Source organism: Salmo salar, chromosome 14 (assembly GCF_965601325.2).
Source record: "Salmo salar chromosome 14, fSalSal1, whole genome shotgun sequence".
Lineage (NCBI taxonomy): Eukaryota > Metazoa > Chordata > Actinopteri > Salmoniformes > Salmonidae > Salmo > Salmo salar.
The window spans coordinates 98,198,995-98,217,405 of record NC_138304.1 but is presented as its reverse complement, the minus strand read 5'-3'; the positions used below and the strand labels follow the sequence as shown (position 1 = coordinate 98,217,405).

General features: G+C 43.4%; 1 protein-coding gene across 1 annotated transcript in view; it reads left to right on the top strand.

Annotated features, from left to right (window-relative positions):
- The window catches only part of LOC106570576 (E3 ubiquitin-protein ligase MYLIP-A), a 30,985-nt gene extending 13,018 nt beyond the window's left edge, over positions 1 to 17,967 (top strand). Inside the window, exons 3-7 of the mRNA XM_014143025.3 lie at positions 4,787 to 4,972; positions 12,122 to 12,319; positions 12,866 to 13,030; positions 14,335 to 14,743; positions 15,985 to 17,967. Coding sequence (XP_013998500.1) covers positions 4,787 to 4,972; positions 12,122 to 12,319; positions 12,866 to 13,030; positions 14,335 to 14,743; positions 15,985 to 16,206 — 1,180 coding nt within the window. The 3' untranslated portion in view covers positions 16,207 to 17,967. The remainder of the gene's footprint in view (positions 1 to 4,786; positions 4,973 to 12,121; positions 12,320 to 12,865; positions 13,031 to 14,334; positions 14,744 to 15,984) is intronic.
- Positions 17,968 to 18,411: the final 444 nt, after the last annotated feature.

Sequence of the window (18,411 nt, the reverse complement as noted above, 5' to 3'; positions counted from 1 at the left end):
TAGTGATATAAGGACTGAATGCACATCTAGTTTACACACATCTCCGTTTTGGGGTCACCTTATTTTTTTTTTTATTGTAAAGAGTTTTATTTAAAGCAGCCTATCACTCAAATATCATTGCTTTAAATCAGTGTGCAGGCAAACACTCTCTCACTGTCTTTCTCTCCATCAATTCCATTCAAATTTGATCAAAAATAGGCCTAATCCTGTTCAAGCTTTATTTATATATATATATACAGTACCAGTCAAAAGTTTGGACACATACTCATTCAAGGGGTTGTGTTTATTTTTACAATTTTCTACATTGTAGAATAGTAGTGAAGACACAAACTATGAAATAACACATGGAATCATGTAATAACCAAAAAAGTGTTAAACAAATCAAAATATATTTGAGATTCAGCTTTGCACACTCTTGGCATTTTCTCAACCAGCTTCATGAGGTAGTCACCTGGAATGCATTTCAATTAACAGGTGTGCCTTAAGTTAATTTGTGTAATTGCTTTCCTTAATGCGTTTGAACCAGTCAGTTGTGTTGTGACAAGGTATGGGTGGTATACAGAAGATAGCCCTATTTGGTATAAATCGAAGTCCATATTATGGCAAGAACAGCTCAAATAAGCAAAGAGAAATGACCGTCCATTACTTTTAAGACATGAAGGTCAGTCAATTCTGAAAATGTCAAGAACTTTGAAAGTTTCTTCAAGTGCAGTCGCAAAAACCAAGCACTAGGATGAAACTGACTCTAATGAGGACCGCCGCAGGAAAGGAAGACCCAGAGTTACCTCTGCTGAAGAGGATACGCTCATTAGAGATACCAGCCTCAGAAATTGCAGCCTAAATAAATGCTTCAGACTTCAAGTAACAGACACATCTCAACCTCAACTGTTGTGTGAATCAGGCCTTCATGGGCGAATTGCTGTATAGAAACCACTACTGAAGGACACCAATAAGAAAACACTTGCTTGGGCCAAGAAACATGAGCAATGGATATTAGACCGGTGGAAATATGTCCTTTGGTCTGATGAGTCCAAATTAGAGCTTTTTGGTTCCAACCGCCGTGTCTTTGAGATGCAGAGTAGGTGAACGGATGATCTCTGTATGTGTGGTTCCCACCGTGAAGCATGGAGGAGGAGGTGTGATGGTGTCACCAGCAAAGCACCTCCACACAGTCTGATTTTAGAGTTCAAAGCACACTTAAACAGCATGGCTACCACAGCATTCTGCAGCGATACGCCATCCCATCTGGTTTGCACTTAGTAGGACTATAATTACTTTTTCAACAGGACAATGACCCAAAGCACACCTCCAGGCTATGCAAGGGCTATTTGACCAAGAAGGAGAGTGATGGAGTGCTGCATCATATGACCTGGTCTCCACAATCACCCGACTTCAACCCAATTGAGATGGTTTGGGATGAGTTGGACCGCAGAGTGAAGGAAAAGCAGCCAACAAGTGCTCAGCAAAAATGGGAACTCCTTCAAGACTGTTGGAAAAGAATTCCAGGTGAAGATGGTTGAGAGAATGCCATGAGTGTGCAAAGCTGTGATCAAGACAAAGGGTGGCTACTTTGAAGAATCTCATATAAAATATATTTTGATTTGTTTTACACTACAGTTACCGTCAGTATCCAGCGGCCTGGCATTGTTGGAGTTCATGTTCGAGCCGTGTACCAGTCACGATCCTGCACAGAGGACAGTCAGACCAGCTCACACCCCCTCATCACCGCCCTCTACAGTTCCCATCAAAGCATGGTGGATGAAGGGAGACTCCTGCCATGCTGCCCTGGAAGTTGATTTGTGTCGACTTGCTGTACAAGTTAGACTAGACTTGTGACTGTTTCCTATACATTGTCCTTAACAACAATACCTACCTAGTATTTAACTTCTTATTATGTGGATGTTCCAGATACTGTATACACCCAGACATGGTCATTTAGCCCATGTTCTGAGCCCAGATTAAACCCAGTATTGGGTGGGGTATAAAAGAGTTGGACTGCACGGGGCAGAGCTACAGGAGAAGTTTTCCTTTTCAATTTGAGCGGCTATGTGTTTCCAAAATGAGTCACGTAAGGCGGAGCGCTGAGCTGGCGACCCCAGGGTGACGAGGGAGAGGGAAGGAGAGCAGTCAGGCCAGGCAGGGCCGTGACTGATAGTAAACCCCAGGTAGCCCTTTGTTTCCAACCAGACAGGTTAGCAGCCTGCTGTTCACATGAGTCCTGCTGCTGGGCCTGGCACAATAGGGAAACAGACGGCTGTGTGCGGTTTAGAGCCCGACCGCTAAATCGGTCTTTATTCCGTACATAAAGCACCAAGATTATATACTGTACATAGAATGAACGAGAATAATTCTGGTAATTTGTATATATTTTAATGGTAGCCTGAAGAGGGCGCTCTACGAGCTGCTGATTGAACATCATTCAGCCCGTAAGTCAAAACGTGAGAGTAGGCATGGTGGTTTGACGGTGATTAGCGTGCCAGCGACGGCATATTTTAAAACGGAAGTAATCCAAAGTACACTTCACCAAGCAAGCAGCCCTCATGACATTATCACTTAGTTAATGTTAGCTGGCTAGTTAGGCAGCAGTGTAGTTAGCCTCTATCTAGCCAGCAAGGTAGTTAGCCTAGCTAGCAATCTGTGCTACTTATGTGCGAACGCTGGACTGGCTCCATAGTGAACTCATCCTTGATACAAAAAATAGCACAGTTACTGTCTGGAGTCCACACTCTTGATCTGTTAGGTTTTCTACCTGAAATATGCAATCTGCAAAAAACAAGACAGTTGGCGCATTCAAGATGAGATGGGATTGTTTGTTTGCTAGCTAAATTAGAATGTTTGTGTGACTAAAACCAGTGTGGCAAGCATTTTCCTGCATGGATGCTTTCAGCCATCAGCACAGGGGTGTCAGGAAGAGACCAAGCAGAGTTGACAGTAAATCTCACTGTAACACATTCATACACAGTTGGAGTTCTATGTTACATAGCTATGTGTTAGGGATGTTGCATAGTTGTGTTATTCATTTGTACAGATGGGCTCGGTAGTTGTATGCCAAGTTACGTTATGTTATGAGGTTACATTATGTGTGAGGAAAACAAGGGAGTCTGGTCTCGTTGGATCCAGTTGACTGGATCCTGTTTGGGGAGGAAGGAGGCAGCTGAGTTGCCTGACAGGTTTGTGCTGGTTTTCAGTTCCAGTTGCAGGTCTGAGACGAGGCCACAGTTCTCATGTTCACCCTCCTTTTTAATGGGAGAGAATTTGTCTATTTCGCTGCCTCAGTGTCATATATATATTACTAGTTCATGTTTAACTGACCATACACTTTCCCAGTCCAGAATAATATTATTGGTATCTCAGTTTTGTATTAAGAGCCTCACTGGACAGTGACTTGAAAAAGAAGTGTCATCACATCATAACTGAGTTAAAGTAGGCAAGAACTTAACTCAATCATTCACCACATCTCAGGAACTAATAAATGTTGTTCTGAGCTTTCGGGGGAAAACAAAGTAAAAGCTTCCATGCCTGTGATTGAACCAGCCCAATGTTCTGCATGCAGACACCGTATTCTTTGTTGTTTATGTCTATTGTTATTCTTTCTTAATTTTAATTATTATTATTCTTTTTTTTGTTTTAATCCAATTTCTTTCCCGAGGCCTACTATCCCTTCATGTTAAATTCAGCACAATAACAAGTGTTTAGCAACAACGTGGGAGGGCCCTTACCTCACTAAGAACAAGCTTACAGCGCTGCGTCATCATTACAGCGATTTAGCCCTGTCTTTGTGTTGGCTTGTTTTGGTATATAACCGGACTTATTTTTTAAGAATGAGAGAAGGAGAACGAGAGGCCAAGGCTGAATGGTGCTATCGTACCCAGACCCCACTGTTACAACACAACAGCAGTATAACCCAGTCTGTTTATCGCTCCGCAGCACACTACTGTGAATAGGCAGCCATACAGAAGCTTTAAAGGGCTGGCTGCTGACTCCTCTTACACTGTGATAAGAGCTAGAGCTGTGTGTGTGTGTGTGTGTGTGTGTGTACAGTGTACCCTGATTAGAGTTATGAAGCCCCATTTCGGGGCGGCAGGTAGCCTTGTGGTTAGAGTGTTGGACTAGTAACCGAAAGGTTGCAAGATCGAATCCCTGAGCTGACAAGGTAAAGATCTGTCGTTCTGACCCTGAACAAGGCAGTTAACCCTCTGTTCTTAGGCTGTCATTGTAAATAAGAATTTGTTCTTAACTGACTTGCCTTGTTAAAAAAATATATATATAATTAAAGTCGCTGACTGAGTCACTGGGTTAAAAGTCAGACCACGTCACGCACTGTCTGACTGGGAACAGCTTTTACTTTTTAACTCGTGTTCCTCATTCTATTCCTGGCATCAATGACCGTAGTGAACTAGAAAGCAGAACAGAGTACTACTTTGAGGTGTATGGCTTTGGTAAGCTGGAGGTCCGCTGTCAGTCATAAAGTGTGTTGGTGTGAGAGAGAAAGTGAGCTGTACAGTGTCAATGAGTGAACAACCATCCATTTTCAGGTGCTCTAGGCCTGTTGCCCCCCCCCCCCCCCCCCCCCACACACACACACACACACCTGCTCTGTGTGTAACCCAACCTCTATTATGTCCACCTGCTCCCCCAATCATTACCTGTTTGGTTCCAGGCCCTGTGCACCACCCCTCTCCAATCATCACCTGTTTGGTTCCAGGCCCTGTGCACCACCCATCTCCAATCATTACCTGTTCCAGTTCATGTCTAACATTCCCTCCCTCTCTCTTCCCTCCACCAGACATGTGTTCTTCATGCAGGTCAAGGAGAACCTCCACAGTGGCCACCTGAGGATGTGTTCTGTGCAGGCTGAGGAGCTGAGTGCCCTGCTGGCCCAAGCCGAGTTCAGAGACTACAACCAGAACACAGCCAAGTACTGCTACTCTGAGCTGAGTGGGAGCGAACCCTGCCCGGCAACAGTCAACAGGTAAGGCCAGGGGACACCTGGGGGGACATGAAGGCTTGCACACACACACACACACAGCTATGTCCTACTATGCTTGAGGACTTTTTGGGGACCAACAGTTGATTCCCATTCAAGATCCTATTTTCACTTTTCCCCTAAACCTAACCTATAACCCTAAGCAAAAATGGCCTCACTTCTGAATTTGTTAGTTTACTATTCTTGTGAGTACTTTTGGTTCTCACAAGTATAGTAAAATGTGTCCACACACACACACCCACACCTGTGGTGTGTCAAAACAGGATTGAAGCTCTAGCCATTGTGCTAATTAGATGGAGTTTGCAGGACATGAATACACGGTTGAAATATTGAAAGCAAACCTACCCTTGACAAGGTCGCTGGCAGGCTTAGTGAACAGATATGTTATTAGAGGCTTATGATATGAAAGTATCAACATCTAGCTGAACCAAGTGACAGATGTGGTGTTAATGATTCATCCAACATCGGTTGGACATCTAACAATCAGGTGCTTCAAAGAGGAAAATTCCCTTTCCTGTCCCAATTCAGAATGATTGAAAATTCATCCCAGAACAGGTCAAACCTTTTCATAATTTATTACCATCAGTGTTACCTAGACTTAGCTGTGTTCCTATTCCCATTAACATTACCTAGACTTAGCTGTGTTCCTATTCCCATTAACATTACCTAGACTTAGCTGTGTTCCTATTCCCATTAACATTACCTAGACTTAGCTGTGTTCCTATTCCCATTAACATTACCTAGACTTAGCTGTGTTCCTATTCCCATTAACATTACCTAGACTTAGCTGTGTTCCTATTCCCATTAACATTACCTAGACTTAGCTGTGTTCCTATTCCCATTAACATATGGTAGCTGCTCAAAACCAATAAACAATTAGGTGTAAAATAGGTTCTAGAATTTGCACCCTAACCCACGAGTTGCTCCAAGCCGTAACATTTCCTTCTACTTAGCCTACCTTTTTGAATACGTGTGTAGCTGACAGAAACATGGGAACCTGATATCAGTTACACTGACATTGCAGACTGCAGCAGAGTTTGGAAGTCCCCAGAAATGGTTTGCTTTGCAATTGGAACAAAGTTCGAAACTCATGCCCACGTGTCAGTCGCCATGCGCAAAATACAGACTAAGAGGAACCTAGAAGAAAAGACATGGTCACGAGGTTCGCTGTACAGAAAAAAAACATGTTCCACTCCCATGTTCCTACCATGGAGACGAGGTTGGTTTGCAATTCGAACAACAGTTTGTCCCACGTGATGTCACCCAACATGAGATGAGCAACAGATGGAAAGGAAATGGCACCCTATTTCCCCATAGGCTCTGGTCAAAAGTATTGCACTAGATGGGTAATAAGGTGCCATTTTGGAGCATACTACACATGCTCACAAGGTCCCCTCTAGAGAGACACACCCTTCTCTTCCCCATGTTTCTACCATGTAGCCACTTATTTTTCTCTCTCAAGGACCAAACCTGTTCAGGCATGGAACTGAACACCTGACAGGGAATTTCACCAAAGCAAGCAGGGTTATTGAGTTCTCGCATTGTGAAAAGACTGTAAATCATACAAATCAACACTTGAAAGGGAATGGTACAGGTGAAGTCGGAAGTTTACATACACTTAGGTTGGAGTCATTAAAACTCGGTTTTCAACCACACCACAAATGTCTTGTTAACAAACTATAGTTTTGGCAAGTCGGTTAAGACATCTACTTTGTGCATGACACAATTAATTTTTCCAATAATTGTTTACAGACAGATTATTTCACTGTATCACAATTCCAGTGGGTCATAAATTGACATACTCGAAGTTTACTGTGCCTTTAAACAGCTTGGAAAATTCCCGAAAATTATTACATGGCTTTAGAAGCTTTCCCAAAGGTTAATTGACAGGATTTGAGTCAATTGGAGGTGTACCTGTGGATGTATTTCAAGGCCTACCTTCAAACTCAGTGCCTCTTTGCTTGACATCATGGGAAAATCAAAAGAAATCAGCCAAGACCTCAGAAAAAAAAATGTAGACCTCTACAAGTCTGGTTCATCCTTGGGAGCAATTTCCAAACACCTGAAGGTACCATGTTCATCTGTACAAACAATAGTACGCAAGTATAAACACCATGGGACCACACAGCCGCCATACCTCTCAGGAAGGAGACGTGTTCTGTCTCCTAGAGATGAACATACTTTGGTGCCAAATGTGGAAATCAATCCCAGAACAACAGCGAAGGACCTTGTGAAGATGCTGGAGGAAACGGGTACAAAAGTATCTATATCCACAGTGAAACGAGTCCTATATCAACATAACCTGAAAGGCAGCTCAGCAAAGAAGAAGCCACTGCTCCAAAACCACCATAAAAAAGCCAGACTACGGTTTGCAATTGCACACGGGGACAAAGATCGTACTTTTTGGAGAAATGTCCTCTGGTCTGATGAAACAAAAATAGAACGGTTTGGCCATAATGACCATCGCTATGTTTGGAGGAAAAAGGGGGAGGCTTGCAAGCCGAAGAACACCATCCCAACCATGAAGCACGGGGCAGCATCATGTTGTGGGGAGCTTTGCTGCAGGAGGGACTGGTGCACTTCACAAAATAGATGGCTTCATGAGGAATTCAAATTATGTGGATATATTGAAGCAACATCTCAAGACATCAGTCAGGAAGTTAAACCCTGGTCACAAATGAGTCTTCCAAATGGACAATGACCCCAAGCATACTTCCAAAGTTGTGGCAAAATGGCTTAAGTACAACAAAGTCATGGTATTGGAGTGGCCATCACAAAGTCCTGTCCTCAATCCTATAGAAAATTTGTGGGCAGAACTGAAAAAGCTTGTGCGACCAAGGAGGCCAACAAACCTGACTCAGTTACACCAGCTCTGTCAGGAGGAATGGGCCACAATTCACCCAACTTATTGTGGGAAGCTTGTGGAAGGCTACCTGAAGTGTTTGACCCAAGTTAAACAATTTAAAGGCAATACTACCAAATACTAATTGAGTGTATGTAAACTTCTGACCCACTGGGAATGTGATGAAAGAAATAAAAGCTGAAATAAATCATTCTCTCTACTATTATTCTGACATTTCACATTCTTAAAAGTGATGATCCTAACTGACCTAAGACAGGGAATTTTTTTACTAGGATTAAATGTCAGGAATGTGAAAAACTGAGTTGAAATGTATTTGGCTAAGGCATATGTAAACTTCCGGCTTCAACTGTATTTGATATAACTTGACCCATTTTCTTTTATACAGCCAGAAAAACAAGGATTATAACTAGGTGTTAAACATTGACTTATTAATATTTTCTGTGAAATCCAACCTGGAAATTATTTTCCACCTCCAACACACAAAGCCCACAACTGTCTCTGTCTGTCTCTCTCTCTCTGTCTCTACAATAACAATAACATGGTTGGGAGAACCAAGCCAGCGATTAGAGCGTAGCCCAGCAGCTCGTTGACTGGTTAAGTCAACAGTTTGAGAAGACCGACAGTTTGGGTGGAGGCCAAGCTAAACTAGGGACTGTTCATACTAGGTCAGAGGACCGATCTATCGCTGTGTTTACACACACTCTTGGACACACACTAGGATACACATGCAAGACAAGCACACACAAACTAGGGTCCTCCTGACATCGTAATTGGAGGGAAAATGTAAATGCCAATGGACTGGCTCTAATCAGGCTAATATTGACATGAAGTTGTCTTGTTAATGTATTGTCAATTGTAGTAGCCCATTTGGTGATTTCTGTCAGCCCTGTTTTGCGTAATTGCCGATAGCATACTTCTATTGCACTATGGGTAATGTTCTAGATGTTCTCGCCCCTCATAATCAAGCGTATGTCTTTGGAGGAAGACTTAACCAATGTCTGTACTGTGTTTAACTAATTTTGTGATACAATTTACTGTTGCGCTCAAATTAAGTTTGTAAACCACTTTCAAATGGCTGAGCCAACAACAATAATAAAATGCATACATACAGATCATTTTACCATAGTTAAGAAATTACAGCAGGGAAATTTTATCACTGTTGTGAAAGTTTCCGAACAGCAAAGCTGTCTAAGAGGAAATGTATTGGTGATGCATTCCATAGACAGAAACAGTTGTTGGGAGTCGACATCAGTACCCCCGTATAGCTGTATGAGTAATGTTCGTATGGAACTGAGCGGGGGTCGAGGTTCGTATGGAACTGAGCGGGGGTCGAGGTTCGTATGGAACTGAGCGGGGGTCGAGGTTCGTATGGAACTGAGCGGGGGTCGAGGTTCGTATGGAACTGAGCGGGGGTCGAGGTTCGGTCCATGAGTAATGCTAGGGCAATAATAGCTCAGTTCATACACTTGAATTAACACTGCACACATAGTGATGAGAGAATTGCTAGCAGGACAGGACAGAGGCTCACATTACATTATAGTAATTGATTCCCTTATTTTTGCTCAGATAAGGGGATGATGGGATTATATTATAAAATCTGCTCTCTGGGTGACAGACTGACAGCTCAGGAAGGACCCTTCCTCCCTCCCTCCCTCTATAATCTCAATCACCATCACATGAGGTCTCTGTAGAACTATGTAAATATGAGTTCCCTCCCTCCCGGGGTAATAGGATTCATAAAGATATGATGGAATTCTTATGAAGATATTTTCCCTTCAGTCTGCCGTCTGTAGGATCTGGGACCTTGGTGCTTCAGTCTGCCGTCTGTAGGATCTGGGACCTTGGTGCTTCAGTCTGCCGTCTGTAGGATCTGGGACCTTGGTGCTTCAGTCTGCCGTCTGTAGGATCTGGGACCTTGGTGCTTCAGTCTGCCGTCTGTAGGATCTGGGACCTTGGTGCTTCAGTCTGCCGTCTGTAGGATCTGGGACCTTGGTGCTTCAGTCTGCCGTCTGTAGGATCTGGGACCTTGGTGCTTCAGTCTGCCGTCTGTAGGATCTGGGACCTTGGTGCTTCAGTCTGCCGTCTGTAGGATCTGGGACCTTGGTGCTTCAGTCTGCCGTCTGTAGGATCTGGGACCTTGGTGCTTCAGTCTGCCGTCTGTAGGATCTGGGACCTTGGTGCTTCAGTCTGCTGTCTGTAGGATCTGGGACCTTGGTGCTTCAGTCTGCCGTCTGTAGGATCTGGGACCTTGGTGCTTCAGTCTGCTGTCTGTAGGATCTGGGACCTTGGTGCTTCAGTCTGCCGTCTGTAGGATCTGGGACCTTGGTGCTTCAGTCTGCCGTCTGTAGGATCTGGGACCTTGGTGCTTCAGTCTGCCGTCTGTAGGATCTGGGACCTTGGTGCTTCAGTCTGCCGTCTGTAGGATCTGGGACCTTGGTGCTTCAGTCTGCTGTCTGTAGGATCTGGGACCTTGGTGCTTGCCTTGTGGTGCAGCTGACATACTGACTGTGGCCACTGAGTGATTCATGTAGAACTTCTATGGGCTAGGTGGGGCGTTTGCGTCCCACCCTAGTCAACAGCCAGTGGAATCGCGTGGCGCGAAATACAAATACCTCAAAAATGCTATAACTTCAATTTCTCAAACATATGACTATTTTACACCATTTTAAAGACAAGACTCTCGTTAATCTAACCACATTGTCCGATTTCAAAAAGGCTTTACAGCGAAAGTAAAACATTAGATTATGTCAGGAGAGTACCCTGCCAAAAATAATCACACAGCCATTTTCAAAGCAAGCATATATGTCACAAAAACCAAAACCACAGCTAAATGCAGCACTAACCTTTGATGATCTTCATCAGATGACACTCCTAGGACATTATGTTATACAATACATGCATGTTTTGTTCAATCAAGTTCATATTTATATCAAAAAACAGCTTTTTACATTAGCATGTGATGTTCAGAACTAGCATACCCACCGAAAACTTCCGGTGAATTTACTAAATTACTCATGATAAACGTTGACAAAATACATAACAATTATTTTAAGAATTATAGATACAGAACTCCTTTATGCAAACGCTATGTCAGATTTTAAAATAGCTTTTCGGCAAAAGCACATTTTGCAATATTCTGAGTACATAGCTCGGCCATCACGGCTAGCTATTTTGACACCCACCAAGTTTGGGGCTCACTAAACTCAGAATTACTATTAGAAAAATTGGATTACTTTGCTGTTTTTCATCAGAATGCACTCCCAGGACTTCTACTTCAACAACATGTTGTTTTGGTTCCAAATAATCTGTAGTTATATCCAAATACCTCCGTTTTGTTCGTGCGTTCAGGTCACTATCCGAAGGGTAACGCGCGAGTGCATTTCGTGACAAAAAAATTCCAAATATTCCATTACCGTACTTAGAAGCATGTCAAACGCTGTTTAAAATCAATTTTTATGCGATTTTTCTCGTAAAATAGCGATAATATTCCAACCGGGCAACGTTGTATTCATTCAAAGGCTGAAAGAAAAAAAATGGAGTAGTCTTGTGAATGCGCATCTCAGTCTCACTGTCCCCAGGATGACCACTTACAAACTGTGCTGCTGTTCTTTGCCCAGAGACAGCAGACACCCCATTCCACTTTCTGGCGGCTTTAGAGAGCCAATGGAAGCCTTAGAAAGTGTCACGTTACAGCACAGAGGCTGTATTTTCAATAGAGATGCAACAGAAGGACAACAAATTGTCAGACAGGGCACTTCCTGTATGGAATCTTCTCAGGTTTTGGCCTGCCATATGAGTTCTGTTATACTCAGACACCATTCAAACAGTTTTAGAAACTTTAGAGTGTTTTCTGTCCAAATCTACTAATTATATGCATATTCTCGTTTCTGGGCAGGAGTAGTAACCATTTTAAATCGGGTACGTTTTATGTCCGGCCGTGCAAATACTGCCCCCTAGCCCCAACAGGTTAAACCTCATCCTGGCTGCTGGACTGACTGTATGGCTGGTGTTAGGACCCTTCATGTCTTCTAGATGGCCATGGGTAGTGATGTTCATGACTTCATTACCAGCAGTCTGTCACGTTTCTCAGTTGTGTGAAGATGTTTTTCTACTGTTTTCTCACAGCCCTCCCAGGAAATGAATGCAGAACATTAACTATTTGAAGCACAGTGGCTCTTTTGTGTGAGCCCTTTGAAGCAATGAGGCTCTGCATCTGAACCATTAGTAACGCTGCCATCTCCCCCTCTCTCTCTCTCTCTCTCTCGCCACAGTATCATCTCTAAGCACAAGGCGTTGGAGGGTCAGAGCCCGGGGTCAGTGGAATACCAGGCCCTGCAGCTGGTGTCCAGCCTGGAGCACTATGGGGTGGAGTGGCACTGGGCCAGGGACGCAGAGGGACAGAGGCTGGCCATAGGGGTAGGCGCTGAAGGTATCGCTGTCTGTAAAGAGGACTTCAGCCTGGTCAACAGGTAAATGAAGGGTCTTCACCATACTTAACCAACTGCTCCATCTCTTGTGCAGTCAGAACACTTACATATCTTCCAAAACAATGTCACCAGAGAGCTTGGCATGTGGGTTGCATAGTGCACAATACACAATCTACTGTACATAGTTGATTGCCTCCTAGAAATACTGTACCTTTACTCTCTGTAAATACTGTACCTTTACTCTCCGTAAATACTGTACCTTTACTCTCTGTAAATACTGTACCTTTACTCTCTGTAAATACTGTACCTTTACTCTCTGTAAATACTGTACCTTTACTCTCTGTAAATACTGTACCTTTACTCTCTGTAAATACTGTACCTTTACTCTCTGTAAATACTGTACCGTCCAAATCTCTGAAGCGTAAAGTCCATCTCACCCGCTAACTTTACCTTCCAGGAAATCTGAGATTGTCATCATGAAACTTTAATTATATATTTGTTTTATTGTTGTGCGATAGGGTGTAATATTACAGAATTTCAGTTGAAAGAATACCATTTCTAAATTCAGCTTTTCTTTATCCATTTTAGGATCAGCTATCCTATAATCCAAACAGCCACTCAGTCAGGGAAGAGTGTTTACCTGACGGTGACCAAGGATACCAGCGACAGTATGGTTCTGATATTCAAGCTGATCAGCAACCGGGCAGCAAGCGGACTGTACCGGGCCATCACTGAGACACACGCCTTCTACAGGCGAGTGGACAGGAGTGGAGAGGGTTACCTTGTGGGAAGCCAGAACACAAATACATGCAGTCCAATTCTACACTCTGCATATAGTCATCATACTGGATGTGTGGAGTTGGATTGGATCACCAACTGATCGAAGGCGTTGTTGATCAAATGTTCCAGGTTTTCATCATAAGGGACTGACTTCTCCGCAAACTATTTGGTAGAGTTAAAATGAGAGCCTCTGAGTATAGTATATAGACACATTGACCCCCCCCCCATGGGCTTCACTGTTATGTTAATGTGTTGACCACATGTTTGTTTACACTACCATCCTCTACATGGCCTGTGGTCACTTACTCACCTGACTACATCCCTCTGAATCCACGAAGAGTTCGTGAACCAGTCTGGCGTGACTTTATACTGCCTAAGGGCTGGTCAACCAGCCAACCGTTACACTTCCCCATTTTAGTCCAGTTAGGTATCGTTCTCTCTCTCATCTCTTAAACGTTGGTGTTTCTGAAGACTCAACGTTCTGCTCTGTTTACCACGGTTCTGCTCCCTGAATATGCATCCTGATCTGTAGTTGTACACATTAACTGAGACTGTGCTTTGGTCCTTAGTGTCATCCCATCTACAGATTCATAGTGTGCTTTGACATGTCCTGATCTTGATGAAGCCATAGGCAGTACAGGACATGGAGACAGTCTTAGTGTTGATATTAATGAAACTAAAAGTGTTTATTCCTGAAAAAATGGATGTCAGCTGTTTTCAATTGTGCAATAGCAAAGATTGTCTTACAATAGTCACAAAGGTCCAAAGATGACCTCTCTATTGTGTGGGTGGGGGGTTTTACCACCTATTCCTCAGCTTGTGCTGATGTGTCTGTTCTGTAGAACCAACAGCATTAACAGTGTGTCAGTGGAGAGGATTTCTACAGTCCTATTCTGCTGTTGAACATGATCAACCCCCTTTTATAGGGTGTTGACTAGATGGTATACAGCTACGGACAGATTGGACTTTTTCTAGTAGGTTAGGAGAACTTACATAACAGGTTAGGAGAACTTACAGGACATAGCATGTTAGGAAAAGGGTTTGGGTTAGCCAGAATGCTAAAATTCTCCCAGACTCAAACATGCAACATTTTTACCTTAGCTGTACACCATTTAGCCACAACCCTTGTATAGGTTCAGAACCAAAAGAGATGTGGACAATGGAGAAATCAATTGATTTGAAAATAGTGTCTAACATTCAGTTGACAGATGATCACAGAATGAGAGACTTTATGCTCATGACTTCCTGGTTAGTAATGTCTCCCTCTCTCCTCCCAGGTGTGACACGGTGACCAGCGCGGTGATGATGCAGTACAGCCGTGACTTCAAGGGTCACCTGGCGTCTCTCTTTCTCAACGAGAACATCAACCTGGGCAAGAAGTACGTCTTCGACATCCGACGCACCTCCAAGGAGGTCTACGACTACGCACGCCGGACGCTCTACAACGCCGGCATCATGGTGGCGGGCGGCGAGAGGACGCCATCGGGGCGCAGTCCACTGCGTGGCCAGGAGGAGGGGCTGGGAGAGGACTGTGGGAGCTGCCAGCAGAGCAGGGCGCTGCTGGAGAGACTAGAGAAACTCAGAGAAGCTCTGCTGTGTATGCTGTGCTGTGTGGAGGAGATAGACGCAGCCTTCTGCCCCTGTGGACACATGGTGTGCTGCCAGACCTGCGCCAACCAACTACAGGTAAAGAGACCCAGATAGAAGTGACTACTTGTGATTGGTTGAAAATGATCTCAACACACATGTTAATTCCTACATGGTGGTCCTGGCTACATTGAGAAGCTACTACCAGTCAATGATGGAGAAGGACTCCAGAAAACACTGATCTCTGCACATTCATTTAGTTGTTGATGGTTTTTGGTCAAGTCGACCATTGGTCAAGACATTTGGATGCCACCACTGCCGTCAACCCCCAGAATACACGGCTGTCTCACTAGGTTTAAATGTCTTCCCTTTCTCATCTTTCATGAGGCCGTAGTTCAGCTTGGTCTTAATACACTACAGCAGTAGGACAGAAACCCATCCGGTCCTTTGTGCCATTGTAGGAAAGAACACTTGGGAAGGAAGCTGTTGGGGAGTATTGGAACCTAGCCACAGTCTGTGTTAGTGGTGGTTGTCCACGCTCTGTGGTTCTAGCTGTGTAATACCATGAGTGGCAGAGCGCTCTGATTCCAGGAGAATACTTGACTTTTCTCCTGAGTCACTCATCACTTAAGGCTTTAAAAAAAATGATCCAGTGTTTTGCTCATGCATGGGTTCAGCTAACCTGATTGTCCCTCCCACTAATCTCCTAAATGTGCCCAACTTTGCTTGAACTGCCGTCTCAGATGGTGAATTAGTGGCTGTGGATTAAAGCTGCCGGCAGCATGCCAACAAATCTCTATTCCATTAAATCCACAAGGAAACGTGTCATGTGATGGCTAGGCCCAAACACATTGAGAGGAGAGAGAGAGAACAGAAGATTTCCCCCCACCCCAAAAAAATGTACTGACTTTCCAAGATGGCCGCCCCCTTATAAAACACTATTAACCATCTTCTTGATATGTCTGAACAGAGTGTATCGTGGGTAATTTGATCTGGAGGTCCCTGTTGGTTAACTAACAGGCTTTTATGTGACTTCAATACAATTGACTGGCTAAATGAAAATGAAGTGTGTTTCCACTATCCCTGCTCCATCACTGTGACAGACTGGTTAGTACTGTTGGTCGGTGTTCTGGGTGTCTGAAATATGATTGGTTGGCTACCTGGTCCATTCTGCAGCCCATGGCTGATGGTGGTTCATGCTTTCTGTAGCACTGTGGATCTGCATGCACAACTCCACCTCTTAATGTGCTTTCTGTCTACAGAATGTATTGTACCTGTCCTGTACCTCAAATGAAGTGACAGTTTTTTATGTTGACATTCTCTCTTTGTCCTCTCCCCAGTCGTGTCCGGTGTGTCGGTCGGAGGTGGAACACGTGCAGCATGTCTACCTCCCCACCTGCACCAGTCTTCTGAACTTCACCACCACCTCTCACGGTGGCGACGACAGCCCCGGTCCCATCCACAGAGCTATGTGTGGTCTAGGACACACCTGCCACACCAAGGACTACTGCAATACCAACACCCAACACGACTCCAACAACATCTACCACACAGAGACATAAAACCACTTCACCACTCCCAGGCTGTGTACCAAATGGCTCCCTGGTACTACATGGGGAATAGGGTGCAATTTGGGAAGCACCCCAGTCCAGTTCCAACACCATTGGGTTCTGTTGGGTTGTTTTCACCTTGCCACTCTCCCTGACGGTGGTATTTTCTCCACTCCCCACTGTCAATGATATGGATTATTTTTAAACCAATGATGGACTTGGCATTTTTTTAATACCACCCCTCCATTTTAGATTTAGGTTTATTGTGTATTATTTAGTTTTAATCTAATTTCATCAGTTGATCTGAATTAGTGGCGCTATTTTGATTTAGTTCACTGTTTTTGATTGTGTTGTTTTTTTCTCCATATTGGTCTACAGAACGTGAATTATCTATTGGGCCCATAACCTGCAGCGTTTGTAGAATACGAGGACATTCTGTGTTCTAGGAGAGTAGTAGGCAACGTAGATAGTCGTTCAGTTTAAAAATTTCATTTGCATTTCTAAACGTTTCTTTTAAGCTTTGAGAATCTCATGTTATGGTTCTAATGGAGTGATATGCGTTTCATTTAGTTGTTTGTTTCCCATGTAGTTCCTATGGTTTCCATGCCAATGGGAAGTTATTTGAGGGGTAGGAAGCAGCCCGACCCTAGCACAGCATTCTGATTTAGAGATGGAATGTGTCCCAAATGACATGCTATTCCTTATAAGTTGTGCGCTACTTTGGGCTCTGGTCAAAAGTAGTGCACTATATAGGGAATAGCATGTCATTTGGGATGCCGTTGTGGGTAAGTCTTGACGATAAGCCCAGTATTATTCTCTTCATGTGTAGATGGGTTCTGGAACCAAACCAGAACTTTGACAGGGAAAGAGAGATGGTTGAATGACCCTCCCTGAGGGAAAAAGACCCGACTCAAACGGAACTCCATGAGCTCCAGCCATTCATTATTTTATCCCATATGAACAGGAACCCGCAGAAATGCAGGTCCCCAAAATAACATGTTCTAAGTATTATTTTACTCAGTAAGTAATCTGTGATTTTATTTATTGCTAAGGCTGTTTTTCTAGCCTTATCCCAGATGTGTTTATGTTGCATCACTAACCCAGACCGTAGGAGTTATTTATACAACACAAACTGATCTGGGATCAGCCACTACTGTGTATTCTGTGATCAGTATTTCTGTTTTTATGTAGTCCACTAGTGAGTTCCTTATGATTTCATTATTAAAGGGTACTAGTCTATCAGTGCAATACTAGCTGCTTTTTGAAAAGCCTTTTTATTTATTTTTAGGGTGGAATATATATTTCTTTCTATCTACACTCACTTTACCAAGGAAGCTTCCCAAGTGAATTATCTGTAGGGTTTTGCCTTATTAATGTAGCAACATGGGTTGTCTCCCAAATGGCACCCTATTCCTTACATAGTGTACTACTTTCGGCCATGGCCCATAGGATTCTGGTCAAAAGTAGTGCACTGAATAGGGTGCCATTTTGAGACTCACTCACATTGTGTTTTTGGTATGCGTTCTTTGCACAGACTTTCGTTGTTTTGAAAGATGAAGAATGTTTTCTTTATTGCTGGAACCATTTGGCACATTGTCACTGCAGGGGATTGATGGTTTTGTTCACTTTGTACAAGTAGGATTTGTTTCTGTTTTTTTGAAGCAAAAACCTATGCTCTGTAAATGTAGAAAGAAATTACTTTGGATCTTTTGTATGTTATTTCTTTGAATGAGAAGTGTTAATAAAGTTTTTTTGTTTGTTTTTAAAACATTACTTTTTTTTAGTTAATCCATTCTATTCATGGCTTTGACAGTGTTGATCTGAAGTTACCCTGGCAACACTCGCATTCACTACTGCCAGTGGGGAAGTTCACAGCTGACAGGCCAGATAAAGATATGGGATTAAATGACAGGGTGTTTTGTGATTGAAGATTACTAAACTCATAAGGTCAAAGGTAATGCCTGCTATGCTTTTAATCAGATCTCAGTAAATGAATGATGGTGTTGCCTGTCATTAAAGTTTGTTGATGTACTGATCATTTCTTTATCAGAATGCATATAGTCATTACAGACATTACAGTGCGTTGTCTCTGTTTGCTATTGCTTCACTGTGATAAAACAGTTTGGCGATCGAGGGAAGGTGACCCCATAGAACGTTGCAGAGTATTGATCCACTATCTATATTGACAAACACACAACACACTGTCTGGCAACATCA